A 27445-nucleotide genomic window follows, 5' to 3' on the forward strand; every position below is an offset into this window, starting at 1 on the left:
AAGTAAGCTATCAGATCAGGTAACTATGATCGAAGGATCATTCAAATGTGCGGATACTAGTGTTTTAGTGCATGAGGCTACAAAATTTGTTCAACATTACAAGAATGGAAATATTGTGACCTCAATTGAGGAGCTTTTAGAGATAAAGGAAATTTCTAGATCCGCTGATGATCCAATCTTATTGGCTGGGATCCATCCTCAGATTTCTAACTTACAAGAAACTAAGGGACAAATTGAAGTGGAAAAAATTATTGATTCATTAGGAAGAGTAACTGCGACACCTTTGGAGAAGAAATTTGTTGAAGAAGAACCGTTGGCATACATTAGCAAGAAAGAAGCAACGGTTGCTTTTAAAGCACTATTGGATTCCAAAAATGATGAATCCAACTAGACCGGGGAGCAGGAAACAGCTCAGGAGGAACAAATGACACAATTGAAGCAAGATGAATGAAAGAAACATGATGAGCCTTAGAAGATGGTGGAAGAGTTTTTTGCTGTTTTATTTGTTCAAATTCCAATTGGTAAGCAAATCAGATTTTGGCTGGCAGAGAAGCTTGAGTTCCTTCCTATTATTGGAAATGATATGATTTGAAATATATTGGCATTTGACCTAATCTTCGCAAAGGTTAAGGAAATTACTGGAATTAACAACTTTGGCATGGAGATCGTCGAGGTCTACCTTTTATATTTGCAGGACAAGCAAAAGAAGAGGAACGTAAGAGAAAAGAGGAAAAAGTTGAAAAGGAGAAGGAAAGAAAGGAAAAAGAGAAGAAGGATCAACCAGATAGAGAAAATAGGGATTGGATGAAGCACACAATGGCTAGTTGTTGTAAGTTTTTGGGGACAAGAACTCTCTCAAGGAGGGAAAATTGTCAAGACCCCAAGGATGTACAAGGATATATTAGTAATTACGTAGTAGATGTATTGTAATAGGTTGTACATTGTTGTTGTACTTTGCTACTTTCTTTGTTTGTACCTTTCAGTTGTATTAACTGAAAGGCCTATAACAACTTATAAATAGGCTTAAACCTAGAGGATTAGACATAGTTGAATGTTAAACAGAATTTTTGATTTCTCTCTCATCAATTCTCACTCAATCTCCCTCTGATTTCTCTTTAATCTCTCCCTCTTTTGCTGTTTTGTCTGAATATCTCCCCTTATTCTTCTAATATCTCCCTCATTCCTTCTTATTTCCCCCCTTAATTCCTGTTCTATTTCCCTTGGATTCTTCTATCTTCCTATCAAAACCCTAGGATCCTAACATCCCCACCATTCAGGCGCATCCCCCCTGTCCTTTTTTTCTACATCTAGCTTCTTGTACTACGAGGACCTCACTAATCCTATCTTTCATGATTAGTGAAGACCCGCTATCTAACATCTCCCTCTCATGCCTTCATTCCCTGAATCAGTTAGTCAGTCATTCAGTGAATAGTCCCACCAGTATATGGAAGAGTTTGTAACGATAGTTGAATAGTAGTCCACAAGCTTTCTTGGTCATTGGACACCGTGAGAATAATCCCATTAATCTAAGAATTAAAAATAACATAAGAAAAAAATCAAAATAAAACTATTGCTATAGAAAATCTAGCTACATAGATATCTAAAACAGTTAAAGCACTTGTTAGTATCATCTCCCAAGTTCAGTAGATCGCTAACTAAGAGAGTACCTGAAGTTGCATTATCTCCATCATGTCGTGGCAATGCCTTTGATTGTGTTCTCATTGTGTTGAAGTTATCCAAAATTTCGTCACAAATAGGCTGAGGCAAGCCTTGTGGATTGGCAGGGATTAGTAGATTGGAGGTTAAAGCTACAAGTTTTGTGTCAAGTTCCTGTTCTTCCCTCAAGAAGCTCCATCTTGACCAATCACAAGATAGTATGCCCAATCATAACCATGACTGAAACATGGTGTCATTACTACTCAATACACTCTATTGATAGCGTGCAAAGCCATAATCAATTGCCCACGTCTTTTAGACTTTGGCACTAAATCCTAAGATCTCCACTATGGATAGGAATCTCAAGCCATCAAAAATAGATTGATAAGAACATTGGGATCTTCTCTCTATTGCCCCTCTCTCTCTTGCTTAGCTCTCTCCCTTCCAACATTGGCCATCCAAGTGTGCTTGAAGTCTATTGTGATTCCCAGCTTAGAACTACAACCCTTTGTAACAACTACCATGGTTTAGCAGGCAAAATTAACCAATGTAAATCCCAATGTTCACATTATTAGCTTGCAATGGAAGGTAAGACTCTGACAAAAATACTAGAGCAGTTGAACTCTTCGCTTTGTCTATGACAATCAGTAAACATAGTGACAAACTGATATAGTGGAGTCGTCAAGGGCTATAAGCAACCAGCTACTGCAAAATCCCCAGAAATTGTTCGATCAACAACAGCGATAACAATGAGAACTAAGTAAAAGATCTTTGCAGAAGGAACTAAGTGATTCGTATGCATCAACAATGACTCAGTCACTGGTCGATGACTTTGATAACAAATAACAGCAGCACTGCAAGTCTTCAAGCCACTTCCTGGTGATGGTTTTCTGTAATAGAATTGCAGATCAAGGTTTAGCATGGGTGGTCAGTCAACAGTGTCCACAATGGTGTAGGAGGAGGAGGAAGAGAGGATAATCTAACTTAGAAGAGGAGGGAGAAGAAAGAACCAAGAGATAAGAAGTGGCTCAAGATTCTATAATCAATTTCCAATCATCCAACAATCTACATAATTATAACACTTACACTTGTTAGATATCTATACCACATAATCCTACCAAACTAGGAATAAAACTGAAGTAGGAAATAAATATAATCAAATAAAAATCCTAGTGCTACAAAAATGCTAAACTAAGAAACTGTTGAATTATCAGAAATATTAATTCCCATCAATAAGGATTTAAGAAGCAAGTTTCAACGACTATAAACAAAAAGTACCTGTCAAATTATTTGCAGAAACATGATACGGCAATTGCAAAAGTTCTCCAGTTTCAGGAGTGTATTTCAATACAGACATCATCCCATTCTCATCTCCAACATACCTGTGTTATTGAAATAGCAGAGGAAAAAAAGTTATGGAACATGCACCTGATCCACCCTTCCACTTGCAGCCACATTAGGTATAATCATGTTAATATATAAAAAAATGATTCAGTACATGAAGTGGGAGGCATAGATTACAGAGAAAGCAGTAATGTTGGATTCCCATTGTAAACTACCAGCAATGCACCTGCTTTCAAGATCCCAAACCTGTAAAAAATAGGGAAGTCAAGTCGCTGATATATAAATATATATTTTGATATTACATCAATAGAAACAGCACTGTCATGCATAATTCTGTTAAGGGAACATACATAAAATAAAAATAACAGAGATAGAAAAATAAATCTAAGTACAGAAGAAATATCATTTATATATTTGCAGAGGATTATCAGCATGTTCAATAATGATAATGCAACATGCAACTTGTATAAAAATAAAAATAAAACTATAGCATGGCCTAACTGGACATGTAAAAATATGGATAGGGAAAGGAATGTCTAATTGTCATGCCTCATGAGACGTGCATGTGCATGTGATGATTTAATAGCTTATTGAAAATTTTGAATATTATTTTTATATTTGATTGTATGATTAATTTGCTCAAAAAGGATAGGATGTTATTGAGGCTATTACCCAAAGAATCAAGGCAGGATGACAAAAGTAGAGCAGTGTGTAGCGTTTTCCTAACATCCTTATCTCAACTACGCTTACCCTTGTTGGTACTAAATTGCCCACATTCTAAGCCATATAACAGAAACAATCTTAGTCATTAGATAAAAACATTTCATTTTAGCTTTAAATGGATTTTACAATTGTCGAAAATGCTAGACACACTTCTCTACTTAGTCATCCTTCCTTGATTCTAGGAGCAACAGCCTCAATATCTTCATTACCTATTAGTAACTCTAGATAATCTCAATTTGGCTTTAAATGGATTTTATGATTGAAGAATACCAATAACTTTTTCATGACTAACTCATGATAAGATTTTCAAGTCCTAGAAACATGTCATCATTTATCTATATTTCTATAGCTGCAAGTTTTGATTGGATGGAATGGGATATAAATCATATAATGGCCTTGCAGGAGATATACTCATGGATTAAAATTATTGGAGAGCTATAATCATGCTGCCAAACCCACTTAGCCAGATTAAAGCTTGTGATGTTGATATTAATGGTATGATTGATGAAACAATGTTATTTTCACATGTGAAATGTTGCTTATATTTATAAGTAAATGATATCGTTAATTAGTATTTTATTTCCAGTGGCTTCTGAATATTACTTCCAACAGAAATAGATAACAAAATTAATACAAATAATTTTTTCCATATCCTCGCTACTCTTTTTTCTTTTTAATTTTTTCACTTTTCCAAATCACCATATCTTGATCCATGTCCATATCTTTGTTTGTGTCGTTATTACCCATGCTTCTTAGATGGCATATGTTGAATTGTTAACTACCATCTAATATAAAAGCTTAAATTGGTAAATACAGGGTTAAATTTATTTTTTATATTATTATTTTTACTCTCAACATGCCTCCTCACATGTGGCAAGACTTCACTGCACATTTGGTCCAAGCTGAATTAGGAAACAGAGCAGCCAGCATTCTACACTCCCCCTGAAGCTGGGTTATGTATGTCAAGCATACCCAGCTTGGACTTCAAATTCTCAAACGTATTTCATGGGAGAGCCTGTGTTAGGATGTCAACAATCTGAAAAATAGTTGGAGTATAGATCAGTTTGACAATCCCTCCTTCAACCCTTTCTTTTATAAAGTATCGATCCAATTCTATGTGCTTGGTTTGCTCATGATGAACCAGATTCTTAGCAATGCTTATGGTGGCCTTGTTGTCACAAAGCAGTCTCATAGAGGTGTTGGATTGAACCTTCAATTCCCCAAGTAATCTCATAAGCCATATATACCTTCACAAATTCCATGGGATATAGCACGAAACTCTGCTTTTGCGCTGCTTCTAGCGACCATTGTTTGTTTTTTACTCCTCCATGTAATGAGATTTCCCCAAACATAGGAACAATACACTATGGTTGACCTCCAATCTGTTATAGATCTAGCCCAATCTACATCAGTGTACACTTCTACATCTCTATTTGTAGTTTTCTTGAAGTAGAGGCCCTTTCCTAGGTTCTTTTTTAGATACTGGAGGATGCAATGGGCGGCTTTAAGGTGAAGTTTTGCAGTATTATTCATATTTCTGCTTACCATACCTAGTGCAAATCCGATATCAGGTCATGTGTGGGAAAGGTAGATGAGTTTCCCCACAAGCCACTGGTATCGTCCTTTGTTTGTGAGTGAGTCTCCTTTGGTTCCACCTATTTTGTTTGCTAAGTACATTGGAGTATTTGTCGGTTTACACCCAATCATTCCTATCTCTTTTAGTAAGTCTAGGATATATTTCCGTTGAGAAACATAAATTCCCTTTCTTGAGTAGGCTACCTCCATCCCAAGGAAGTACTAGAGGAATCCCAAGTCTTTTCTTCAAACTTGTTGGCTAGGAGCTTCTTCGTATTACTAATTTCTTCACTATAATCTCCTGTGGTGATGATATCATCCACATACACAATGATGATAGCCCTCTTCCCCTCTTTCAAAAATTTCACAAATAAGGTATGATCAGATTGACATTGCAGAAATTCATACCTTTTTAAAACTTTGGTAAGACAATTGAACTATGCTCTAAGAGATTGTTTGAGTCCATATAGAGATTTTGTTGGTATTTTATGAAGAAAGAAGAAAAGGGAAGGAACGTACAAGAATAGATTGGGAGAAGGGATGAAGCTAATTATTTTATTGAGCATTGATATCACTCATTTATACAATAAAAGATCAACAAATTTGCAAAATAATCTACTAACAAATCATAAAATATTTTCCAACAAAATAGCATAAATAACAAGTCATAGTCTAATTGATATTTAACTTATTCAAACCAAATCTAACTAACACTTGACTTATTCAAACTAGAATTAGCAATATCTTAAGTCATAATTCAACACTCCTCCTTGACTTTGAGGCTGCAAATGTAAATTTTTAATTTTGACATATCTTAGATATAGGTATATGGGCATTTTCTGGTTTATGGTTATGAGGCATAGGTATGGTTATGGCGCCTAGGCATTTTTTGGGGCATAGGCATAGATATGATTTTGAGTAGAGTTAAAATAACTCCTTCTCCGGCGTGCATACGTAGTCAACATTGCCAACATATATTAACCAGGAGTCCACTTCTTCCTTCTCAGCCTGTGTAGCAAACCCACCAAAAGAATCTTGAACAACGCCCATTTTTTTTTCAACTTTGGCCTGCATTTCGTGAAGGGCACCAACTTCCTCTTCTATCTCCTTGAGTCTCTTCTTCATCTCCTCCAAATCCTTAGCATTAGGGTCTTCTTCTTCCTTAGCCCTAGACATGTCGACATCGGCATCCATCTCTGCTTCCATTTCTGAAGGTTGTGTTGTAGGTTATGTTTGGTTTCTCTCAACTCACAGGTCCCTCAAGAAAATATGCTCTAATACCATTTGTTGGTATCTTATGAAGAAAAGGGAAGGAATGTACAAGAATAGATTGGGAGAAATGATGAAGCTAATTATTTTATTGAGCATTGATATCACTTATTTATGCAGCAAAAGATCAACAAATCTGCAGAATAATCTACTAACAAATCAAAAAATATTTTCCTACAAAATAGCATAAATAACAAGTCATAGTCTAACTGATATTTAACTTATTCAAACCAGATCTAACTGACACTTGACTTATTCAAACTAGAATTAGCAGTATCTTAAGTCATAATTCTACAGATTTTTTAAGCTTGCAGACTTTTCCAATACTATCTTGATTTTCAAATCCTGGAGTGATTTCCATATAAACATCCTCTTCCAAGTCACCATTCAAGAAAGCATTCTTGATGTCGAGTTAGTGAAGAAGCCAGTCCAAATTTACTAGCAAAGTCAGTAGGACTCGTACTGAATTCACTTTGGCTATAGGTGCAAACGTCTCCTCATAGTTTATACCATAGGATTGGGCGAATCCTTTTGCGACAGGCAGGCTTTGAACCTATTTAAGCTTCCATCTGCATTGTATTTTACTATAAAAATTCACTTGCACCCAACAGGATGTTTTCCTTTGGGAAGATCAGTGATTATCCAAGTTCTATTCCTTTCAAGTGTTGTAATTTCATCTAGTACTGCTGACTTCCACTTGGGTTCCTTTAAGGGCTTTGTGAATATTTTTTGGAATCTGCACATTGTCAAGTTGAGTAGCAAATGCACAAAAGGTTGGTGACAACTTTTCATAGGAGACAAATTTGGCAATTGGATATCAGGTACAAGACCTTATCCCTTTCCTTAAGGCAATAGGAGTGTCTAGATCAGCAGGAGGCTCATATATTTTGGCTTTAGGTTCAGGTTCACAAGTTTTAGGTTCAAGAGAGGTCTTACCTGTGTCAATTTCATGTTCCTCGGGATTTGGATCTAATTCTTGGTCATTGTTCAGAGGTCTGCAGTCCTCTACATCCTTCTAAGCTTTCTAGTGCCTCAAGTACACAAGTAGCTCCTTAGGATCAACTGGCTGATTTTGAGAGACTGCAGGAGTTGGTAGAAGGACCAAAAAATTATATTCTTCGTGAGTGTGATTCTCCCCCTAAATATCATTTTTGGTGTAGAAAGGCCGGTTTTTGAAAAAAAGGACATCCATAGAACTGTAAAATTTCTTGATAACTGGTGAACAACACCAGTATTCCTTTTGATTTGGTGAGTAACCAAGGAAAACACATTTAAGGGATTTGGGATCAAGCTTGCTTCAGTGTGGTTGATTGATGAGAACAAATGCAGTACAACAAAAGACTTTTAGGGGAATGGAGGAGAATATTCTGGTTAGTGGGTAAATTTCATGAAAGGTCTGGAGTCTTGAAATTCATAATTTGAGAAGGCATTCTGTTTACAAAATAGATGGCAATAAGTACAGCTTCACCCCAAAAGAGTTTAGGGACAGTGGATGCCAACATAAGATATTAAGTAACTTCCAGAAGGCGTCTGTTTTTTTAATTAACAACTCCATTTTGTTGTGGAGTGTCAACACAAGAGATTTGGTAGATAATACCATGTTTGGATAAATAGGCACTATAGGTAGAATGGAAACATTCTCCTCCATTATCAATTTTGAGGACTTGGATTTTTGCTTGACATTGAGTAATAATCATGTTGTGAAAGAGCTCAAAGATTTTCCCAACTTCTAATTTTTCTTTCATTAGGAACATCCATGAGAGTCTAGGTATGTGTGAATTATTGTGGCTAAAAATTCTTCTAAATGATCTCGAGATTGAGTAGACTACGCTTATGAAGCTCTACTGTGACAACAAATCGGCAATCAGTATCGCTCATAATCCTGTTCAACATGACGGGACAAAGCACATTGAAGTAGATAGGCACTTTATCAAGGAGAAATTGGATAGTGGGCTGATATGCACACCATACATCTCATCCCAAGATCAGTTAGCAGACATGCTAACTAAGGGCCTGCCTGCACCAGTATTTAACAGGATGATAAGCAAGATTGGGATGCAAGATATACACGCTCAATCTTGAGGGGGAGTGTTAGCAGCTGATATGGAATGATTCAATCATTGATTGGTGATTTATTAATTGATGATTGATTGATTGATGATTCAATCATTGATTGGTGATTGATTAATTGATGATTGATTGGTGATTGATTGATTGATGATTCAATCATTGATTGGTGATTGATTAATTGATGATTGATTGGTGATTGATTATATATGTTTCCTGGATTGATTGACTGTATATATTATTTCCTAAAAGAAAAATTGTATCCTCTAGATTAGATTATGTTTCCTATCTTGGTTGTATCCTAAATTATATAGATTCTAGGATTCTTTCCTAAAGTTAGTTGTTTCCTATTTTTGTAAAGAAGCTTGTATAAATCAAGCTTTTCTAGTGAATGAAAGAGTGAGACAATAAGGTTATTTTTTTTCCAAAACTTAACAATTCCTTTAATCCTTTCTATTGTGTATTAGTGTGTAAATTTGTTTACTTTATACTTGTTTAAGCTATGTAGTTACATGGATGATGACTTATGGAAATCAAACTCCAAACTTGAAACGAATGGCGAGAAGGATTCTCTTGTTAACCACTAGTTCATCTGGTACTGAAAGAAATTAGAGCACTTTTGAAGGGGGTAGTGTATATTTTAAAATGTTTTTAATATTTTAATTTTATTATCTCTATGAATTATATTTATTTAATATCAATTAGTTATCCTTATCCACTTATTATTTATATTGATATTGCTTTTATTTTATTTATTTAGATACATACGAAGAAAAAAAATAGACTGAACGTCAATAAATTGAACAATCTAGTATATGTCCAATTTAATGTGAAATTGATGAACAAGCAAAAAAAGGAAAAGGAAAGGAATGTTAATGTGCTACTTGCTAGTGATGCTAATAATGCACAAAGATGGATCGTTGATGGAGGAGATGATGAAGAAGTTGAGCTTGGTACGGGGCTCTCTTGGGAAATGGTTGGTGAAGCATCTAGAGCAAACGAGATGCTTCAATCTCGAAAAAGTTCTAGGGTGAGAGAGCTTCATGAAGATAATTTTCAATCAGAAAAAAATGAGCAAGAAATCAATGAATTTGATTTTGAGTCCGATGAAAATCGTGTATTGGAAGAATATGGAGAGAAAGAAATACAATTAGATAGTTAGATTCTTTGGATATGGTTTATGTTGTATTATTGTTGTTTCTACCTTCTTGAACCTAGAACTAATATAACAGTTTGTTTTCTCAGCCTTAATTTCATTATTTCACTTGTCTTTTCAACTTTGATTTACTTAAAAAATAATATCAAATTACATCAAAAGGTTTTAAAAAAAAAAACAACATTTTTCCTAAGCCCCGCCTAGGCGCCCTAGGCCCTAGGCCTTAGTCTAGCGCCCAACTAGCGCCTAGCACGTTTTAGAACACTATTTCATCCAATCCACCCCTAGCATCACGTCATAACCCCCTAGCTTAAGTAGTCTCAGATCAGCCTCAAACAACTCCCCTTGCATCTCTTAGCAAAAACCAGTGCAAGATAAGTTGCTCAGCACCTTGGTGCCATTGGCAACGGTCACTAACAAGGGTTGGGTTCTGATTAGCCTGCAGTTCTCTTAGCAATGCTCTCATTCAAGAAACTGCGGGTACTCCCACGGTCAATTAGGATCATCAAACTTCCCTCCTACACCTTACCTTCCACCTTGATGATTTTGTTGTTGGTTAACCCCTTAAGGGCATGCAACAAAATATCCCCATTATCTTCCCCTTCCAACTCCTCTGCTTCCACTATTTCCTCTTCTTCTTCCATGATTCCATCATCCCTTTCCAGTAAGAGTAATTGTCTCTTGCATTGGTGCCCCAGGTAATACCGGTCACCACATTTAAAGCACAACCCGACCTATCTTCTCTAATCTATAAAGTTCCCACTCTACTTTGCTGAGTGGTTTCCAAGTGTAGCCACTGTCATCCCTTTAACCCCTGGATTTACCCTTACCAATTCCTTACCATACCCCTTCATTATAAGCACTGCATGCCCCACATTGGCTCCCCTGCTCTGTTGCCTCTGCTTCTTCATGATAGCTTCTATCATGATCTCCTGCAACCTCGCATTCTTGACTGTTTTCTACATTGCCTCCGAGTAGAGCATCTTGACCATAGGCCAGAGTTCCTCATTCAACCCACTCAAGAAGCAAGAGACAAAATATGCTTCCAAGAGGTGGGGGTTCAAAGTCACCATGATCGATCTCAACTCCTCAAACTATGCTTGCTAAGCCAATACACCCCTTCTTGTCGCAATTTATTGAACTCCTCCACCACATCTTTCTTGTTTCTATCACCAAATCTCTCACACAATTTATCCGCAAATTCTCCCCAAGGGCATTCTCCTCTAGTTTGTCTGTGACCACCCTTGGTACCAGGCATCCCCCCGCATCATTAAGGTATGCGGCTGCCAAGGCTAATCTACGCCCCTCAAGGATATTGTACTAGCAAAACATCCTTTCACATCTCCTCACCCACCACCTAGGATTACTCCCATCAAACAAGGGAATCTCCAATTTAGGCATAGGGAACCCCAGTTGATTAACTACAATCGGTCCCTCTCGCCTCTGTTCCACATCAATATCCTCATCTTCTCTCGGGGCAACCTCAATTTCTGAGGACCCGGCATTTCCATTCCTTCCTCCATTACTGGTCAAAACCGGTTCTGTCCTTTCTCTAGGGGGAAAATCAAGTGATATACTTACCTGATTTTGACGTGTAAACATTGCCATGAAGCTTTGCAATTGTTCCCGGATCTAAGCTCCCACCACGTCTTGGATCCCATCCAACCACCTCTCCAAACTTCCTAGAGAGGTGTCCACCACCATGATCGTCTCATGGTTGTGATTAACCATCGAATGGAACTTGAAGGATCTGATTAGGAACTCTCAAGAATTCGTAAGAATTCCAGAGAATTAAGGGAGAGGTTGATAGAATTCGAAGAAAGAGAGAAATAATTGAGAGCGAGAGAGATAGAATTGAGGGAGAAATCCAAAATTTTCAATTCAAATTTCAGTATGCCTCAATACAAGTAAGAAGGTCCTTTATATAGAGGATCTTGCGTCTTCAACTCCCGCCCAAAAGGAAGTCTTATTTACAATTATACCCCTCTTCTAGAAGTAACTACCCAACTCCTAACCATTGCACATGAAGGCCATGCCACTTGCACGACATATCCCCCCTTCTAAGTACTTATACCATGACAAAGAGATTTGTTGAAAAGGAGAAGACTTATGATTTCCTCGCGAGACTTAACGTGGAGTATGTGCAGTCAAGGCTCAAATTCTTAGCAAGATTGATTTGCCTTCTTTGAATCAGGCAAATCAATTGTGCGTGTGGAGGAAGGTAGAAGAGGGGTGATGCTTGAGATTAACCCTATGGAGAGTTCAACTCTCTTAACCTTGAGAGCCTTGGTCAAGAGAAACAAGCCAGAGAAGATAGGAAGGCTTCAGATTCAGTCAAGACAATAAACAAGGACAATTTGTGGTGCACATTCTACAAGAAGCCTAGGCACACTAATGAGAAGTGCTAGAAACTTCATGGCAAGCCAGCCAAGGGTGGACAGTAAAAGGGACAAGCATATGTGGTCAACAGCCAGCAAGCCATTGAGGGAAAGGCTCCAAACCAATAGAAAAATACAATAAGGGTTGCTTAAAACACCTAGTAATATCATTACAAAAAGTATTATCCATTACTAATTTTCCCACCAAACACTAGTAATATCGCTTAAAATGACTATGATTGGATTAAAAGGGGAGGGAAGGAGAAGGGATGAGTATGAAAACAACAATAACAACATATCCAGCCTTTATCCCACTATGTGGGGTCGGCTACATGAATCCTAGACTTCCATATATTTCTACATTTTGTCATATCTTCATTTAGACCCATACACTTCATATCAAATTTTAATGTCTCTCCCAAAGTCTTCTTGGGTCTACCTCTGCCTATTTTTTTAACTAGTTGTTTCATTTCATCAACTCTCCTCACAGGAGCGTCTCTTGGTCTCCTTCTCACATGAACAAACCATCTTAGTCTAGTCTCTCTCATCTTCTCCTCGATTGGCACTACTCCTACCTTATTACGAATAACCTCATTTATAATTTTATCTTTTATTGTATGGTCGCACATCCATCTTAGCATCCTCGTCTCCGCTACGCTCGTATTTTGTTCATGCTGGTATTTGACTGCCCAACATTCTAAGCCATACAACAAGACTGGTCTTATAACTATCCTATAGAATTTTCCTTTCAGTTTTAATGGGATTTTACCATCACATAACACCCCCCATGCATTTCTCCATTTTAACCAACCTACCTTAATTCTACACATGACATCCTCGTGAATTTCTCCATCTTTTTGAATCATTGATCCCAAATATCAAAAATGGTCTTTTTTGTGTAAGATTTGGTCTTCCAATTTTATTATAACATCCTCCACTCTTGCATTTTTACTAAATTTACATTCCATATATTCTGTTTTCCTTCTACTTAATTTAAATCCCTTAAATTCTAAGTTGTTTCTACACAACTCAAGCTTAGTGTTCACTCCCTATTTTGTTTCATCCACCAACACTATGTCATTTACAAATAACATACCCCATGGCACCTCTGTGTGAATGTGTTTAGTGAGTTCATCCATTACTAAAGCAAATAAGTATGGACTTAGTGCAGAACCTTGATGCAATCCCATTGTAATTTTAAACGGTTCAGTAGCCCCTCCGCATATTCTAACCCTTGTCTCTGCACCTTGATACATGTCCTTAAGAGCTTGTATATAGGTTATTCAAACTCTTTTCTTCTCTAAAACCCTCCATAATACTTCTCTAGGGACCCTATCATAGGCCTTTTCTAGATCTATAAACACCATATGTAGGTCCTTCTGATGATCTTGATACCTTTCCATTAGGCGCCTCAGTAGGTATATAGCTTCCATTGTTGACCTATCAGACATGAAACCAAACTGATTTTTGGAGACATCTGTTTCTTTTCTGAACCCCTGCTTTATTACTCTCTCCCAGAGTTTCATAGTATGGCTCATTAACTTAATTCCTCTGTAATTTTCACAGTTTTGAACATCTCCTTTGTTCTTGTATATAAGAACCAAAGCACTCTTCCTCCACCCATCTGGCATCTTTTTTGATTTAAGGATCGCGTTAAATAATTTCGTTAGCCAGGAGATGTCCTCTTGTCCCATGAATTTCCATGCTTCTATTGATATATTATCTGGTCCTATTGCCTTATGATTTTTCATCTTTTTTAATGCTTGCCTTATTTCATTTGGACTTATGCGTCAATAAAATGTATAGCTCACGTTCCCTTCGGAGTTACTAAAATGTCACAACCTAACTCTTGTGTCCCCGCCATCATTGAATAATTTTATGAAATATTCCTTCCATCTCTCCTAAATCGCTCTCTCATTCACTAATACATTTTGGTTTTCATCTTTTATGCATTTCACTTGGTTTAGATCCCTTGTTTTTATTTCTCTTGATTTAGCTAATTTATATATATCCCTTTCTCCATCTTTTGTATCAAGTCGTTTATATAGATTTTCATATGCTTTTAACCTTGCTTCACTAACAGCTCTTTTTGCTATCTTTTTCGCTTCTTTATAATTTTTTAGATTTTCTTCATTGTTGCACTAATATATAGCCTTATAACAAGTTTTCTTATTTCTAATTTTTAATTGTACATCTTCATTCCACCACCAAGACTCCTTAAGGTTTGGGGTCCTACCATTTGTCTCTCCAAGGACTACCTTTATTGTGCTTCTCAGGGTAGTAACCATTTCCCTCCATATTTAGTTTGCCTGTCCTTCTCCATTCCATTCCCTTCTACCCCTTAATTTTTCTTTGAAGATTAGTTGTTTCTCCCCTTTTAAATCCCACCACCTAATTTTTGGATTTTATTTTATGTGATTTTTTCTCTTCCAATTTCTTACTTGGACGTCAAGTATCAAAAGTCTATGTTGAGTATTCAAACACTCCCCTGGTATCACCTTACAATCCTTACAACATAACCGATCCTCTTGTCTCATGAGGAAGTAATCTATTTGGATGCTTGATGCGACATTTTTATATGTGATTAACTGTTTGTCCCTTTTTTGGACCTAGTATTGGTTATGATGAGCCCATATGCCATAAAAAAAATCTAGAATAGACTTACCCTTATTATTAATTCCCCAAAATCCATACCCTCCATGTACCTCTCTATAGCCGCTTCCGTCTCTACCCACATGACCATTTAAGTCACCTCCAATAATCACTTTCTCTCCTCTTGATATCATTTGTATGAGTCCCTCTAGGTCCTCCCAGAATTTTGCTTTTATCTCCTCACCTAACCCCGCTTGTGATGCATATGTACTAAAGATATTCATAGTCATTCTTCCTAAACCAACCTTCACCATAATAATCTTATCCCCTATTCTCTTTACATCCACTAGCTCATCTACTAAGCTTTTATCCATAATAATCCCCACTCCATTTTTCGCTCGATCATTTCCTGTGTACAATATTTTATATTCAGTTTCTGATAAAGTTTTTGTTTTTTCCCTACCCATCTCGTCTCTTGAAGGCACATAATATTAATCTTTCCCCTAGCTCACTTGACATTACACGCGGGCAATGTAGTACGTCGCTATGAAGAGTTACGCCCCAAGGGTTTTTCATAGTTTGTCTAAAGTTCATGTTTTGGATCCGACTAAGTTTTACGTTGGCTGTCGACTACCTAACACAACCCTCCTTTATTTGTTTCTTTTTAAAGATATCTGAAAAAAAGAGGGAGAAAGGAGATTAGGCCACCCAATCCCCTCCATTTTCTCTAAAATCTCATACCCCCAAATTAGATGGTATAGGAAAGAATGTGAAACTTTTTAATTACACTCTTTGTTTGGGAAGCCTTTTAGTATAGATTGGATTCCCTGATTTTCTCTACAGGATCATTTAGTGTTTTAATATTTCAATCCGATTTTTTTACTTTTCATCTGCTTTTATCTCAAATAAAGAGAAATAATCTTTTATTACACCTCCCTGCCTTTTATTAGACTTTTCAATGCTTTACTGATATCCATATGGTGTATTACATTATCCATCATTGAACTTTGTAGTTTATAATAATTTCGTCACTAAATTTTAATTTTTGTCATCATAATTGTGAAATTTTAAATTTTGATTTTTCAATGTTATGCATCCTTAAACATGCAAAATAGCATGTTTAAGGATTTTAATAAGGTTAGAATTAACAAATTTATATTCAAACCGTTTATTGGGCTTGTATCTTATATTTTTCATTGTTTGTCACTTTAATTCTTAAACTCTTTTACCGGCTCAAATACACCCTTGTACATTACTAGCGTGTTTATACTCTTATATCATAGCTATTTATCTTGTGATCACTGTATATATTATAATATTAGTATTCATGCATTCCTTGATACATGTTTTTATTGCATTCTGTTTTGATAGGCATATTATATTTATATTTGCAAGTACACAAGACTGATCTTCGTTGTTTAATATTTTTTAAGGCGATTAATATTAGACTCTCTTTATGGATTTCTAATTTTTTTTTTTATTTTCGTATTTCTATTGTACAGACACATTTTGTGATGACACATTAGATTATTCTGTTTATCGTAAATTTTGTTATACCATTCATTGGTATAAAATATTATATTAGTATTCAAGCATTCCTTGATACATGATTATTGCATTTTGTTCTACCACGCGCAATAATTTATATTTGCAAGTCCACAAGAATCATCCTTCTTGTTTAATATTTTTTAAGGTGATTTAATATTAGACTCTCATTATGGATCTCTAATTTTTTTATCTTGATATTTCTATTGTTTAGACAAGCTTTGTAATGACACATTAAATTATTCTATTTACCGGAAATTTTGTTATGCCGTTAATTGGTATTTGGAGACTCATTTGTCCTCTACGTTTAGATCCTAATCATGCATATTGTTGATTAGATGGATAGTCATTCACATTGTATTCATGGATTATGATTTACAATGATTCTCATTGATTTTTAAAGTTAAAACATATATATATTTATTTTGTGAATGTTAATATATCACAATCGTATATGTACCTTACTAGGCCTAAGGTAGGGGTTCTCTGTCTTGGGATTGGGACTAGTACCAGTCACAGCCCGCAAAAATTAGGATTGCGATTGGCTGTTTAACTTAAACAAAAATATATAGTTATTCATTTTTACCTTAAATTCTCAATAAAAAGTAAATTTATTGTGAAGTCATGTTTACACAAGAAGAACTACACAATTGTTAAAGCACAGTACCTGAATATCATTGTCAACTAAAATGCCGACTAAAAAGCCTTGGTTTTGTAGAAACTGCAGAACAAAGAAAATAGAAGTTCGTTAAATGTTCACAGCCAAGTTTTATCAAGGGAAAAAAAGAAAAAGAAATTGTCAATAAGTATGTAAAATGTATCCTGAAACAGAGGAAAAGTTATCTCACAATTATAGCATCTACATAATTTTTTTTCATTGCCACTCGATATATCCGGCAGAGTAAACAGGTTAACAAATAAGACCATTGCTGCTCAATATATAGTCCATAAATATCTCATAATGCTGTCTTGACTGGCTCGACAAGCGACCCGAATCAGTGAATACTCAGAATAGACCACTATGAATGGACTAAAATCTAACCAAGGAAGTGAATGTCGTCCTTTGGTAGATCAATATTTACTTGAAGATAAGAATATTTTTTTACTCAAGAGATATTTTAAAGTTTGGATTTTATCTAGGTATCAATTGATTCTTAACACAAAGTTATTTGATTCACCTTTCTTTCCAATAAGCATTGCTACTTTGGTGCATCTCTCTCAGGTGAGTAAAACAACAGAGACCTACCCTTCAAGGTGGTGAAGAGGGTAATCCTTTACTTTAGAGTCAGAAACACATCTTTTTATGAATCAATTCCAGCTCCCAGGTCCACTTGATCCTTGATTTCAAAAATTATACTAGAAGAACTCAAATCTTTGAGCAAATTAACTTCCCAGGATGCATGTGCACTTATTAATAACTGAAGTCTAAAAGTGGGTTATCTTGTAACTTTCTCAAACAGAACAGAGTAATGGATTCATCAATATGAGAGTTTTTAAGTTTTGATAACCATTCCCTATCATCCCAGGCAGATCCATACCCTTATGTGAGTTTTAAGTGTTTGTACAAAACTTTCTTATGGACACAGAACATAGCACCTTGCACAAAAGCAGAGACTAGTCACATGATTTATGGATTTGGAATTACCCCATAATGGCATTGAATTTAAAATTTATAGATCATGCCATAATGTGAAAGCTTTGTGGAATCAGTTTATCCCTTCATAAAGCTTACAAACCTCTAAGTACTTGTAAGGAAGCTGCTTCGAGGAAATTAAAAGCGCTTCAATATTATCACCACCAATCACTTTTATCCTGCCATCCCTACAACAGACAAGAAGATGGAAGAAGATTTTTTTAAGAAAAGGAAAAACACAAAAAAAAGGAATAAAAATTTATGGAAACACTAGAATCATGTTCGCCATATATTCTCTTAAGTCCTTAACTAACATGACAATCCCAACTCAAACTTCTACAAAAATCAATGGTACAAGATGAAAAGTTCCCACTTACAGTGTGCCAATGGCCAATAAGCTCTGAACCGGGTCAAATGCAAGAATTGACGAAGTAGATGGAATGCCATAATGAATAGCAATTTGCAAATCTAAGTCCTTCAACATCATACTATCATGTACATTAGTCTGAACCAATCAAGAAAACAAGAACCTATGCAACGTTAGTCTTTATCCCTATAAGACTGTTTTTCACCCAACATACAAGATGAACAATAAACACAATACAAACTAAACAGGAAAGTTATCAAATGAACATGTAACAATTAAGGAAAATAGAAGGAAAATGGTAAATGATGAAAAAAAAAATGATTGAAAACTAAACCCTGGAAACACATTCATCAATATAGATTACTCAGAAACCAAAAACCGAGGAAAACAGAATAGAGATGGCAAGTGAAAACAAAAAGTAAAACGCAACCAGGGAAACACATTCATAATTCACCAATAGGTAACTCAGATAGCAATGATTTTTCGTTCCCTGTTTGATAGAATACGAATTGATAGCATATAATTTAGCTCTGAAATTTAAATTAAAAACTGTCCGTGCCCCAACAACTAAGACGCCGTTCAATGGATGCACTTTAATTGAAAAATATAAACCCTAAATCATCATCATTATCGTCAAGAACAACAGTGTCTTTCATAGATTACTGCCCATTTAGCTGGAAGAGAAAGAGAGAGAGAGAGAGAGAGAAATCGGTTGGTAAAGTCAAAGGTGGACGATTCGAATTCGAAATCCTGGTGAGCTGAAATGAAGAAATCCATCTCAGTTGGTGATTTGGGGGGGAAGAAACAACTCATTACCTGGGGATGATTGTGAGTGGCCTTCTGCAACAGGCGCTTGGCGAACATGGCGACTTTGCTACTGAGGATTCAAAGTTGAAACTTTGGAGAAACCATCAAATCTCCCTTTGTTTTGTAGTTCGTACTGAAGTTCGGAGTTTGGACTGTGTCTATTCACGAATTTTTTTTTATTATTGAATTAACTTTATCTTATATTATTTTACGAAACTAACATCGATTTTTTAATTTTTATCACTCAAATACTACTTGATGTGATTTGGGGGATAAATTGACTAAACATTTTTTAAATTTTGATTATTTAGGCTGAATATCCTTTTTTATTTTAAAATTTATTTAATTAATTTTTTAATTTCTTAAAATTAGTTCCGAGACCCCATAAATTAGCACACCCTATAAACTTTAGACCTTGGAGGGTTTAGTGACTGTCATGTCTAATTTTATAAAATTCAAATTAATTTACTTTTATTTTAATAAAACTATTTATGTAAAAAAATATTTATTTAATAAAATAATATAATTTATTTAATATTTAACCACAATTATAGCGAGAGATTTATAACTCATTCAGAAATACACATATATGGAGTTGTCCCACTTATTTTATAAAATTAGTCTTTACAATTAATTTGGTGGGCCACAACTGAAGAGGGAGATTGAGGTGAAACTTAGATAAATTATGCTAGCACCCTTTAGGTTTTGTCTATACCTAATTATGTCTATTATTATTTAGATAATGACAATGACAACTTTTGAAATAAGGAAGATCATTGTCCATTTCTACTAAATCTACAAATATATGACCATTATTATTCACTTAGAGAAAGTTATAATTTAAAATTTAATTTGATGAGATAAGTACAAAATCAAAATTAAAAATTTGTATCGACATGAGTAAGAGTAAAGATAAATACATATGACTTATAATTGATTTATATTATAATATTATATATTATTATGTTTACAATTTATATACTTTATAATTAAAATAAAAGTTAAAACACAACCCAATCTAATCATCAATTAAGCTTAATCAAAAGTTAAAATAAGAAACGGTAACTTAGTTACTCACAAATGTTTAATTTTTATGAAATTTATGTTACATGTTATTTAGATATTGACATTGTTGCATGGATGTTTTGTCATAATATATGGATTTATATAATTGAAAATGTAGCCTAAATTATATATATTATTTTCTCATTGTATCATATAAATTTATTTCTTATTGAGAATTTTAGGTAAAAGTGAATAAATATATTTTTTATTTAGGTGAAACAGACCACTCATAATCCTAATTTTGGGGGGCCGTGACTCTCACTAGTCCCAATCCCAAGACTGAGAACCCCTACCTTAGGCCAGTAAGGTACATATACAATTGTGATATATTAACATTCACAAAATATATATATATATATATATATAAGTTTTAACACTAAAAATCAATAAGAATCATTGTAAATCATAATCCATGAATGCAATGAGAATGACCGTCTATCTGATCAACAATACATATGATTAGGATCTAAAAAAAAAGTAGTGGACATATGGGTCACCAAACACCAATGAACGGTATAATAAAATTTACTATAAATAAAATTATCTAATGTATCATTACAAAGCTGTCTAAATAATAAAAGTATTAAAATAAAAAATAAAGATTTATAAGGAGAGTTTAATTATAGACCACCTCAAAAAATGTTAAATAAGGAGGATGAGTCTTGTGGACTCACAAATATATTTTAAAACAAAATGCAATAAACATGTATCAAGGAATCTTAAATACTAATATAATATTATATATAGTTGTTCCTTTAGCCCCAACAAGATTAATAAGACTGGTTGCAATGGTGGCAAGATATCATAGTTCGACGATCTTTGCGGTGGGATAGTTGGCACATGCAAGCACTTTAACACTCAAGTCAGAAAGGATTTAGAATCTCAAAGTGTTAGTAAGACTTGAAAAAAAGATACATTGACATGTGATCAGACTGTCTTTTATAGAGATAAAAATACCTTACATGTCGCCAGTTGTCGTGTGAGGATTGAGGGCCGAGATGCACAGTAGTGATAGGGATCACCCTCAAAGATCCCGGATTTGATGGACATTATGAGCTGATGAGGATCAGCATGTGAATTGTTCAGGGTTGATAGAATCAATTACTAGCACAAGAATCTTGGCTTGAATGGAAATGTTATCCGAGCTTTTGGGCCAAGATCTAACCTGAGGACCAAGCTAAATGCCAAGTAGTGAGTCGGCCCAATGGATTAATACGGTTTAGAACCTCTCAGGTCGAATGTTCGCAAAGGTAAACATCTGAACTTGGAACGTGGGCGAGGTAGTGGTAATCGTTTTAGTTTGTCTTAACCTTGAACCGGGCTTGCTAAAGTGGAGCTTGATGTGGCCAAGCTCGATAGTTTTGGGGGGTGTTTTTCTAGGTTCTGATAAGTAACGCACGCGGTCTTGAAATTTGAAGCATTCGTTCCAAAAGATATGACGTCGTGGGCAGATAGGGAGTTGTCTTGATGTTTTAACCTAAGGTGTTTAATGCGCGTAAGAAGACGTGATAGGTGGCATGATCTCTGTCCGTTGGATGCGTCATGCGATATCTATATAAAGGTACCTGTAAGCCATTTTCCTACTTCTCACATTTGCATTTGCAACCTATTTCAGAACCCTAGTTCCCCAAGAGTTTCTGCATTTTTCCTACCTTCAATCGCTCGTGTGTTTGGGTCAAGTTCCCCTTTTACTTCTTCTTCTAAAGATTCACTTGTTTCCACAGATAACTTGACCCAATCGACTCTTTTATTTATTTATTTTTTGCTATTTTCTGTCGATTTATCTAGTGTTGTGACAAGTTCGGGGAGTGAATATGGGGAAGGGAGTGATTTTGTGACCATCATAAGAGAGCTCCTAGCGAGGAATTCGACGCTTGGCCGTCGGACTTTGCTGGTTGAGCGTAGAGGAGTGATTCGATGTGTAGATTGGGGTAGTTGAAACATAGATCGAAGTAGGAAACGGGCACGACTTCTGACGGATTTGTTTTCTCTGGTTCCCCTGGGGATAATGTAGGTGCTTCATCCATGGCTGGGTCATCTTCAAACTCACTTTTTGGAGCAAGTGGTGATTATAGCTAGGTGAGTAAGGACATGTCCAAGATTGCCTCAGTATACAATTCCTTGGACAGGGTACTGTGTTGAGGTCACAGATCCATTTTTTCAATGGTTGAAGAACACAAGGGTTTGTTTGAGTGTCGACCTTGTGGGGAAGAGGAGCGAGTCTTTATGGCCGTGGACTCAAGATCGATTTTTGTGTACGAGACGTTTTTTACATGTCTTCATCTTCGACTTCCATTCACTAAGTTCCAGTTCTCGGTGTTAGCGATGTTAAATGTCGCCCCAACCTAGCTACACCCAAAGAGCTAAGCCTTCATGAGAGCCTTCGAAGTGTTGTCAAGCTTCTTAGGTCAAGAAGGGAGCACGAGGGTCTTCTTTTCCTTTTCCAAGTCGAAGGGCGTCAACAAGGGTAACTGGGTCTTTTTAAATGGTCTGCTGAGAAGGAAGTTGTTGAAGGCCTTTGATAGCTCCTATAAGAATTTCAAGCATGGCTACTTCAAAGTATCCTCTCAATAGGACGTGCTCGCTTTCTTCTTGGACAATAAAGCAACCGCCAAATTCCCTTTATGCTAGACCAAGGAGCCGAACTCCATCACTGGGGTAGAGTACCGGTATTTAAGTTTGGAGAACCAGTTGACGGTGAACCTCCTCAAGGATTGCCCGGTGTTGGAAAGCTCGGCCCTTGTTAAGTATGGGAATGACCAAGAGGGTCTAACTGCCTATATGGGTCGATTTTTACCTTGCCTTTCTTTTTCGACTAACTCTTGTTGGTTACACTATTTTTTGTTGGTTACCATGCTCATTTTCTATTTCAGGTGAGATGGCATCCAAGATGACTACCGAGGAGGTGAAATAGCATGAGCTTCAAATGAGGGGTGCTGAGCCAAGCTCGGGATGGGCTCGCAAGGTTGTTGAGAAGGCCCATGCTCTGGAGAAGAGTTCCCGAGCGTCCAAGGCCCTTGTGTTGTCCAAGGGTCTAACGCCGGCTCCTCATCCAACTCCTCAACCAGCTTCTTCGAAAGGCGCGACCTCTCGATAGGCCGAGAAGTAGGTTGATGCCGAGGAGGCCCCTTTGTAGTTGAAGAGGTCGAGAACTGCTCGAGAAGAAAAGTCTGGGCAGTCCAAGACCTCAAGCTCTGTTGTTGATCATCCATCACTGGGCAGCCTTTATCAAGGCTCATCTTATGGGTCTGCGATGATAGTGAGGCCAACTTGAGGAGCCTTTAGAGCAAGGAGTTCTGGCTCTAGGCCTTTTTTGAGGGGTGCCTCTCCCTTAAGTCCGCCCGACAGAGGTACTTGGAGCTCGAAGTTGGGGGGTTATGCCGTTGGACCGAGATGCAGTCCCTCCATCTTGCCAGTGCTTGTCGGACACTAGAGCTGGAGTTTCGGACCCAATTGAAGAGACTCAGTTGAGCTCACGAGGAGGCAATAGAATGTGCGAGGGGAATTGTGGCCACCGAGATGGAAGAGTTGCACAAGCCGGTGGCACAGGTGAAGGATCTGGTTGTTCGGCCTGACGATTGCTCTAAGAAGTATCTGCAGCAGCGAAAGTGTAGTTTGGAGGAACTGGTGGTGTTAAAGAAGGACACCCAAGCTACCAAGGTCGCTGCTTTGGAAAGGGCCAAGAAGGTGGCAAAGCTAACAGCTGACCTTGCCACCACCATCCTCCATGCTGACCAAGCGAAGCTCGAGGCTGCCGAGTTGAAGACTCGGGTAGCGACAACAAACCGAGGTTCAAAGCTTGAAAGATGAGGCCGTTGACCAATTCTTAGAGGGTTTTACGAAGGCCTTGTCCCAAGCTCAAGTGCTTTAACCTGAGGTCGACTTCTCGGCCTGTAGTGCCTTCAAAGAGATGGTGGCTAGTCAGCTTGTGGATTTGCCTCGGCAGATCTAGCTGGCCAAGTCGAAGTTTTGGTAGAGGTCCGAGGGGTAAAGGGGGATCGGCCTATGAAGGATCGAGCTTGTAACTACTTTTGAGTTCACTTTGGGAGTGGTTGTCGAGCCCGTGGTTGATCCTATCCCCGGACATGCTGGACCCCGACTCATTTTCTCTTTCTTTTTGCTGTAAATTTGTAGAATAGGTCGGCATTTTTCTATAATTTTAATTTTGATGCAATAAAGAATGACTTTCTTAATTTTTTGCCTTATCTTATATTGTATGTTTGTTGACTGCATCTCCTTTATTGCTTTTTGTTTTATTTTTAAGGCTGAGTCGGGAAATGTAATAATCTTTCCTTGGTTTTTTGCATTGTTCGGTATGAGGCTTAGTCACAATTGATTTTGCATGTCGATTTGATTGTGCGTAGTATATTTATTGTTGCCTCATTTTTTTCTTCTGGCATTAGGTTGGGTGAGTGCGTTTGTTTCACGGTGATTTGAGAAGGCTAGGATGACATGAGGTCTACCCGCTAAGACTGGCCTAAGTGCAGGTGGGCGGATTGATCAAGCCTAGCTGGGTAGGGCATGACATAGTGTGGAGACCAAGATGACCTGAGGTCCGCCCGACGGGACTAGCTTGGGCATAGGTGGGCGAACTGACTGAGCTTGGTTGGGTAGGGCATGGCATAGTATGGAGACCAGGATGACTCGAGGTTCGCCCGCCGACTGGCCCAAGCGCAAGCGAGCGGATTGATCGAGTCTGGCTGGGTAGGGCACGACATAGTGTGAAGACTGATATGACTGGAGGTTCGCCTGTCGAGATTGGCCCAAGAGCAGGTGTGCGGACTGATCGAGCCTGGCTGGGCAAGGCAAGGCATGGCATAGTGGGCGCGACGTGCAAAAGAACTGAACATCTGATTTCATTGATAAGATGACCTCGGTATAAAACAGGATAATATGCCATGTGACAGGACTAAAGAAACAATGGTATAATCAAATAATATAATAGATTGAATCTAGGTAAGAAACAGGAAATTAAATTGTAACACAAATTAATTCAAGTACTCTTTGAACTATAAACAATTTTTTAGGACAATTAAGAGACTGTTACTTAGATGTAATACCTTCGTAGGCTAGCTGCATTCTATGTTCTTGGCAAGGGTCGCCTTGAGAACTCTTCATGGTGGTAGGCTCCGTTGTTGAGGCTACGAGTGACCCAGCAGGGGCCTTCTTAGTTGGCACCGAGCTTTCCTTCTCTAGGTTCTTGCCTTGCGATCTCTATCTTCCTTAAGACCAGGTCTCCTTCCAAAAAACTCTAGGGGCCTGACCCCGAATTTGTACTTCCGAGCTACCTTTTGCTTAGTTGTTTACTCTCGAATATGGACTAAGTCTCATACTTCCTAGAGGAGATCCAAATCAATTCTTTGCTCGTCACCATTGGAATCTTCTTGGAGGTGCTGCTTTTGGGGGTCGGCTCCTCAACTTCCACCGAAATCATTACTTCTGACCCATAGGTGAGCCTGAAAGGGGTCTCCATCGTTGATGTTTGTATTGTGTTGTGCTATGACTATAGCACCATAGGGAGCTCTTTCGCCTAGGCCCCCATTGCCTGGTCCAGTTGTTTCTTAAGCCCAACAAGGATGACCTTATTGGCCGCTTCGGCTTGCCTGTTTACCTAGGGATGTTCAATCGAGGTGAAGGCCTGATGAATGCTGAGCTTCTTACAAAATTCTCAAAACTTTGCATTGGTGAACTGATTGCCGTTGTTGGAAATGATTAAACCGAGTAGGCCATATTTGCAAATAATATTTTTCCAAACTAACTTTTTGACCTTTTTTGTCATAATTGGTTCTAGGGGGCCAGCTTTGATCCACTTGGTGAAGTAATTGATGGCCATCACAATGAATTTGAGCTAGCTTGGGGCCAGGGGGAAAGATCAAAGTAAGTCAATCCCCCAATTCTAGAAAGGCCAAGATACATCAAGGCTGCGCAGTTCTTTTGGCGGGGGTGATGCGCATTTGCATATTTTTGGCACCTTTCGCATCTTTTCACGTATTTCAGGCACTCATTACACATGGTTGGCCAATAGTATCTAGCTCGCAGTATTTTTGCTGCTAAGGACCGGCCTCCGATATGGCTTCTGCAAACCCCCTCATGAACTTCAACCATCACATAAGCAACTTGTCTTCCATCCACGCACTTAAGAAGCGGCATGGTAAAGCTTATTTTGTACAGCTGATCCCCAATCATGGTATAAAGGCTGGTCGTTCTTCTTAACTTTTTGGCTTCCTCCAAGCTATCGAGTAGCACTCATTCCTTGAGGAATCGGATGATGGGGACCCCCCCAGAAATTGGGGTCTGCTTCTACAGCATGTACTTCTAAGTCAACAATTAGTGAATTCAGGGTTTCTTGTATGCCCGACCAATTATTTCCTAGAGCCTTGGTGCTAGTGAGCTTTGAGAACAAGTTTGCTCTTGAATTTTGCTCCCTTGGAATGTATTTAATATCGAAAGATTTGAAGGCTTCGGATAGGATTTCGACCTTGTTGAGGTACTTGCCAAGCTGAGGATATTTTGCATGGAATTCACCTTTAACTTGATTGGCCACCAATTGGGAATCGCACCGTACAATCAACCTAGTGGCTTTAACTTTTTTGGCCAAGCCTAGCCCGACAATGAGACCTTCATACTCAGCTTGGTTGTTGCTTGTCCTAAGTTGAAGCGAAGGGGCTATTCGATCAGAAGCCTATCTAGCCCCTCCAAAACTATTCTTGCCCCACTACCATTGATGTTTGACGCTCCATCCATTGATAAATTTCAAGGGTTACTATTGAAACTTTAAGTGGGCGAAGATAACTCAACGCAAAAGTCAGATAGTACCTGGGATTTAATGTGTTTGCAAGGTTGGTACTATATGTCGAATTCAGAAAGCTCCACTAACCATGCGATCATTCTGCGGGTAAAGATAACTCAACGCAAAAGTCAGACAGTACCTGGGATTTAATGTGTTTGCGGGGTTGGTATTGTATGTCAAATTCAGAAAGATCCACTAACCATGTGATCATTCTGCCTGAGAGCTCAGGCTTCTAAAGCACCTGCCTGATTGGTTGATCTGTTAGTACTATGATTTGATGACTTTGGAAATAAGGTCTGAGCTTTTGAGCTATGGTAACCAAGGATAAGGCTAACTTTTTTATCTTTTGGTACCGAATTTCGGGCCCTTGCAAAACTTTGCTGACAATATAGATTAGTCATTGTTTTTTCTCGTCTTCCCTTACTAACACTGAGTTGAGCGCTACTTCAGAGATGAAGAGGTAGAGCAGAATCTTTTT

At 37.5% G+C, this 27445-nt stretch overlaps 1 protein-coding gene across 5 annotated transcripts in view; it reads right to left on the reverse strand.

Annotated features, from left to right (window-relative positions):
• LOC127788266 (uncharacterized) overlaps window positions 1-19269 on the reverse strand; it is a 35584-nt gene extending 16315 nt beyond the window's left edge. The window contains exons 1-6 of one of the 5 annotated variants that reach the window (XR_008020309.1): window positions 19122-19184; window positions 18316-18443; window positions 18042-18126; window positions 16973-17026; window positions 3155-3246; window positions 2935-3038 (exon numbers count right to left, since the gene is read on the reverse strand). Coding sequence is in view for 4 of the 5 variants with exons in the window: in XM_052316381.1 (XP_052172341.1) it covers window positions 2935-3038; window positions 3155-3246; window positions 16973-17026; window positions 18042-18126; window positions 18316-18443; window positions 19122-19169 (511 nt within the window). In the remaining variant the exon portion in view is untranslated. Of the gene's footprint in view, window positions 1-2934; window positions 3039-3154; window positions 3247-16972; window positions 17027-18041; window positions 18127-18315; window positions 18444-19121 lie in introns of those variants that run through there. The other 4 variants (XM_052316382.1, XM_052316384.1, XM_052316381.1 and 1 more) reach the window with 4 other exon arrangements.
• Window positions 19270-27445: the final 8176 nt, after the last annotated feature.

Source organism: Diospyros lotus, chromosome 13 (assembly GCF_014633365.1).
Source record: "Diospyros lotus cultivar Yz01 chromosome 13, ASM1463336v1, whole genome shotgun sequence".
Taxonomy (NCBI): domain Eukaryota; kingdom Viridiplantae; phylum Streptophyta; class Magnoliopsida; order Ericales; family Ebenaceae; genus Diospyros; species Diospyros lotus.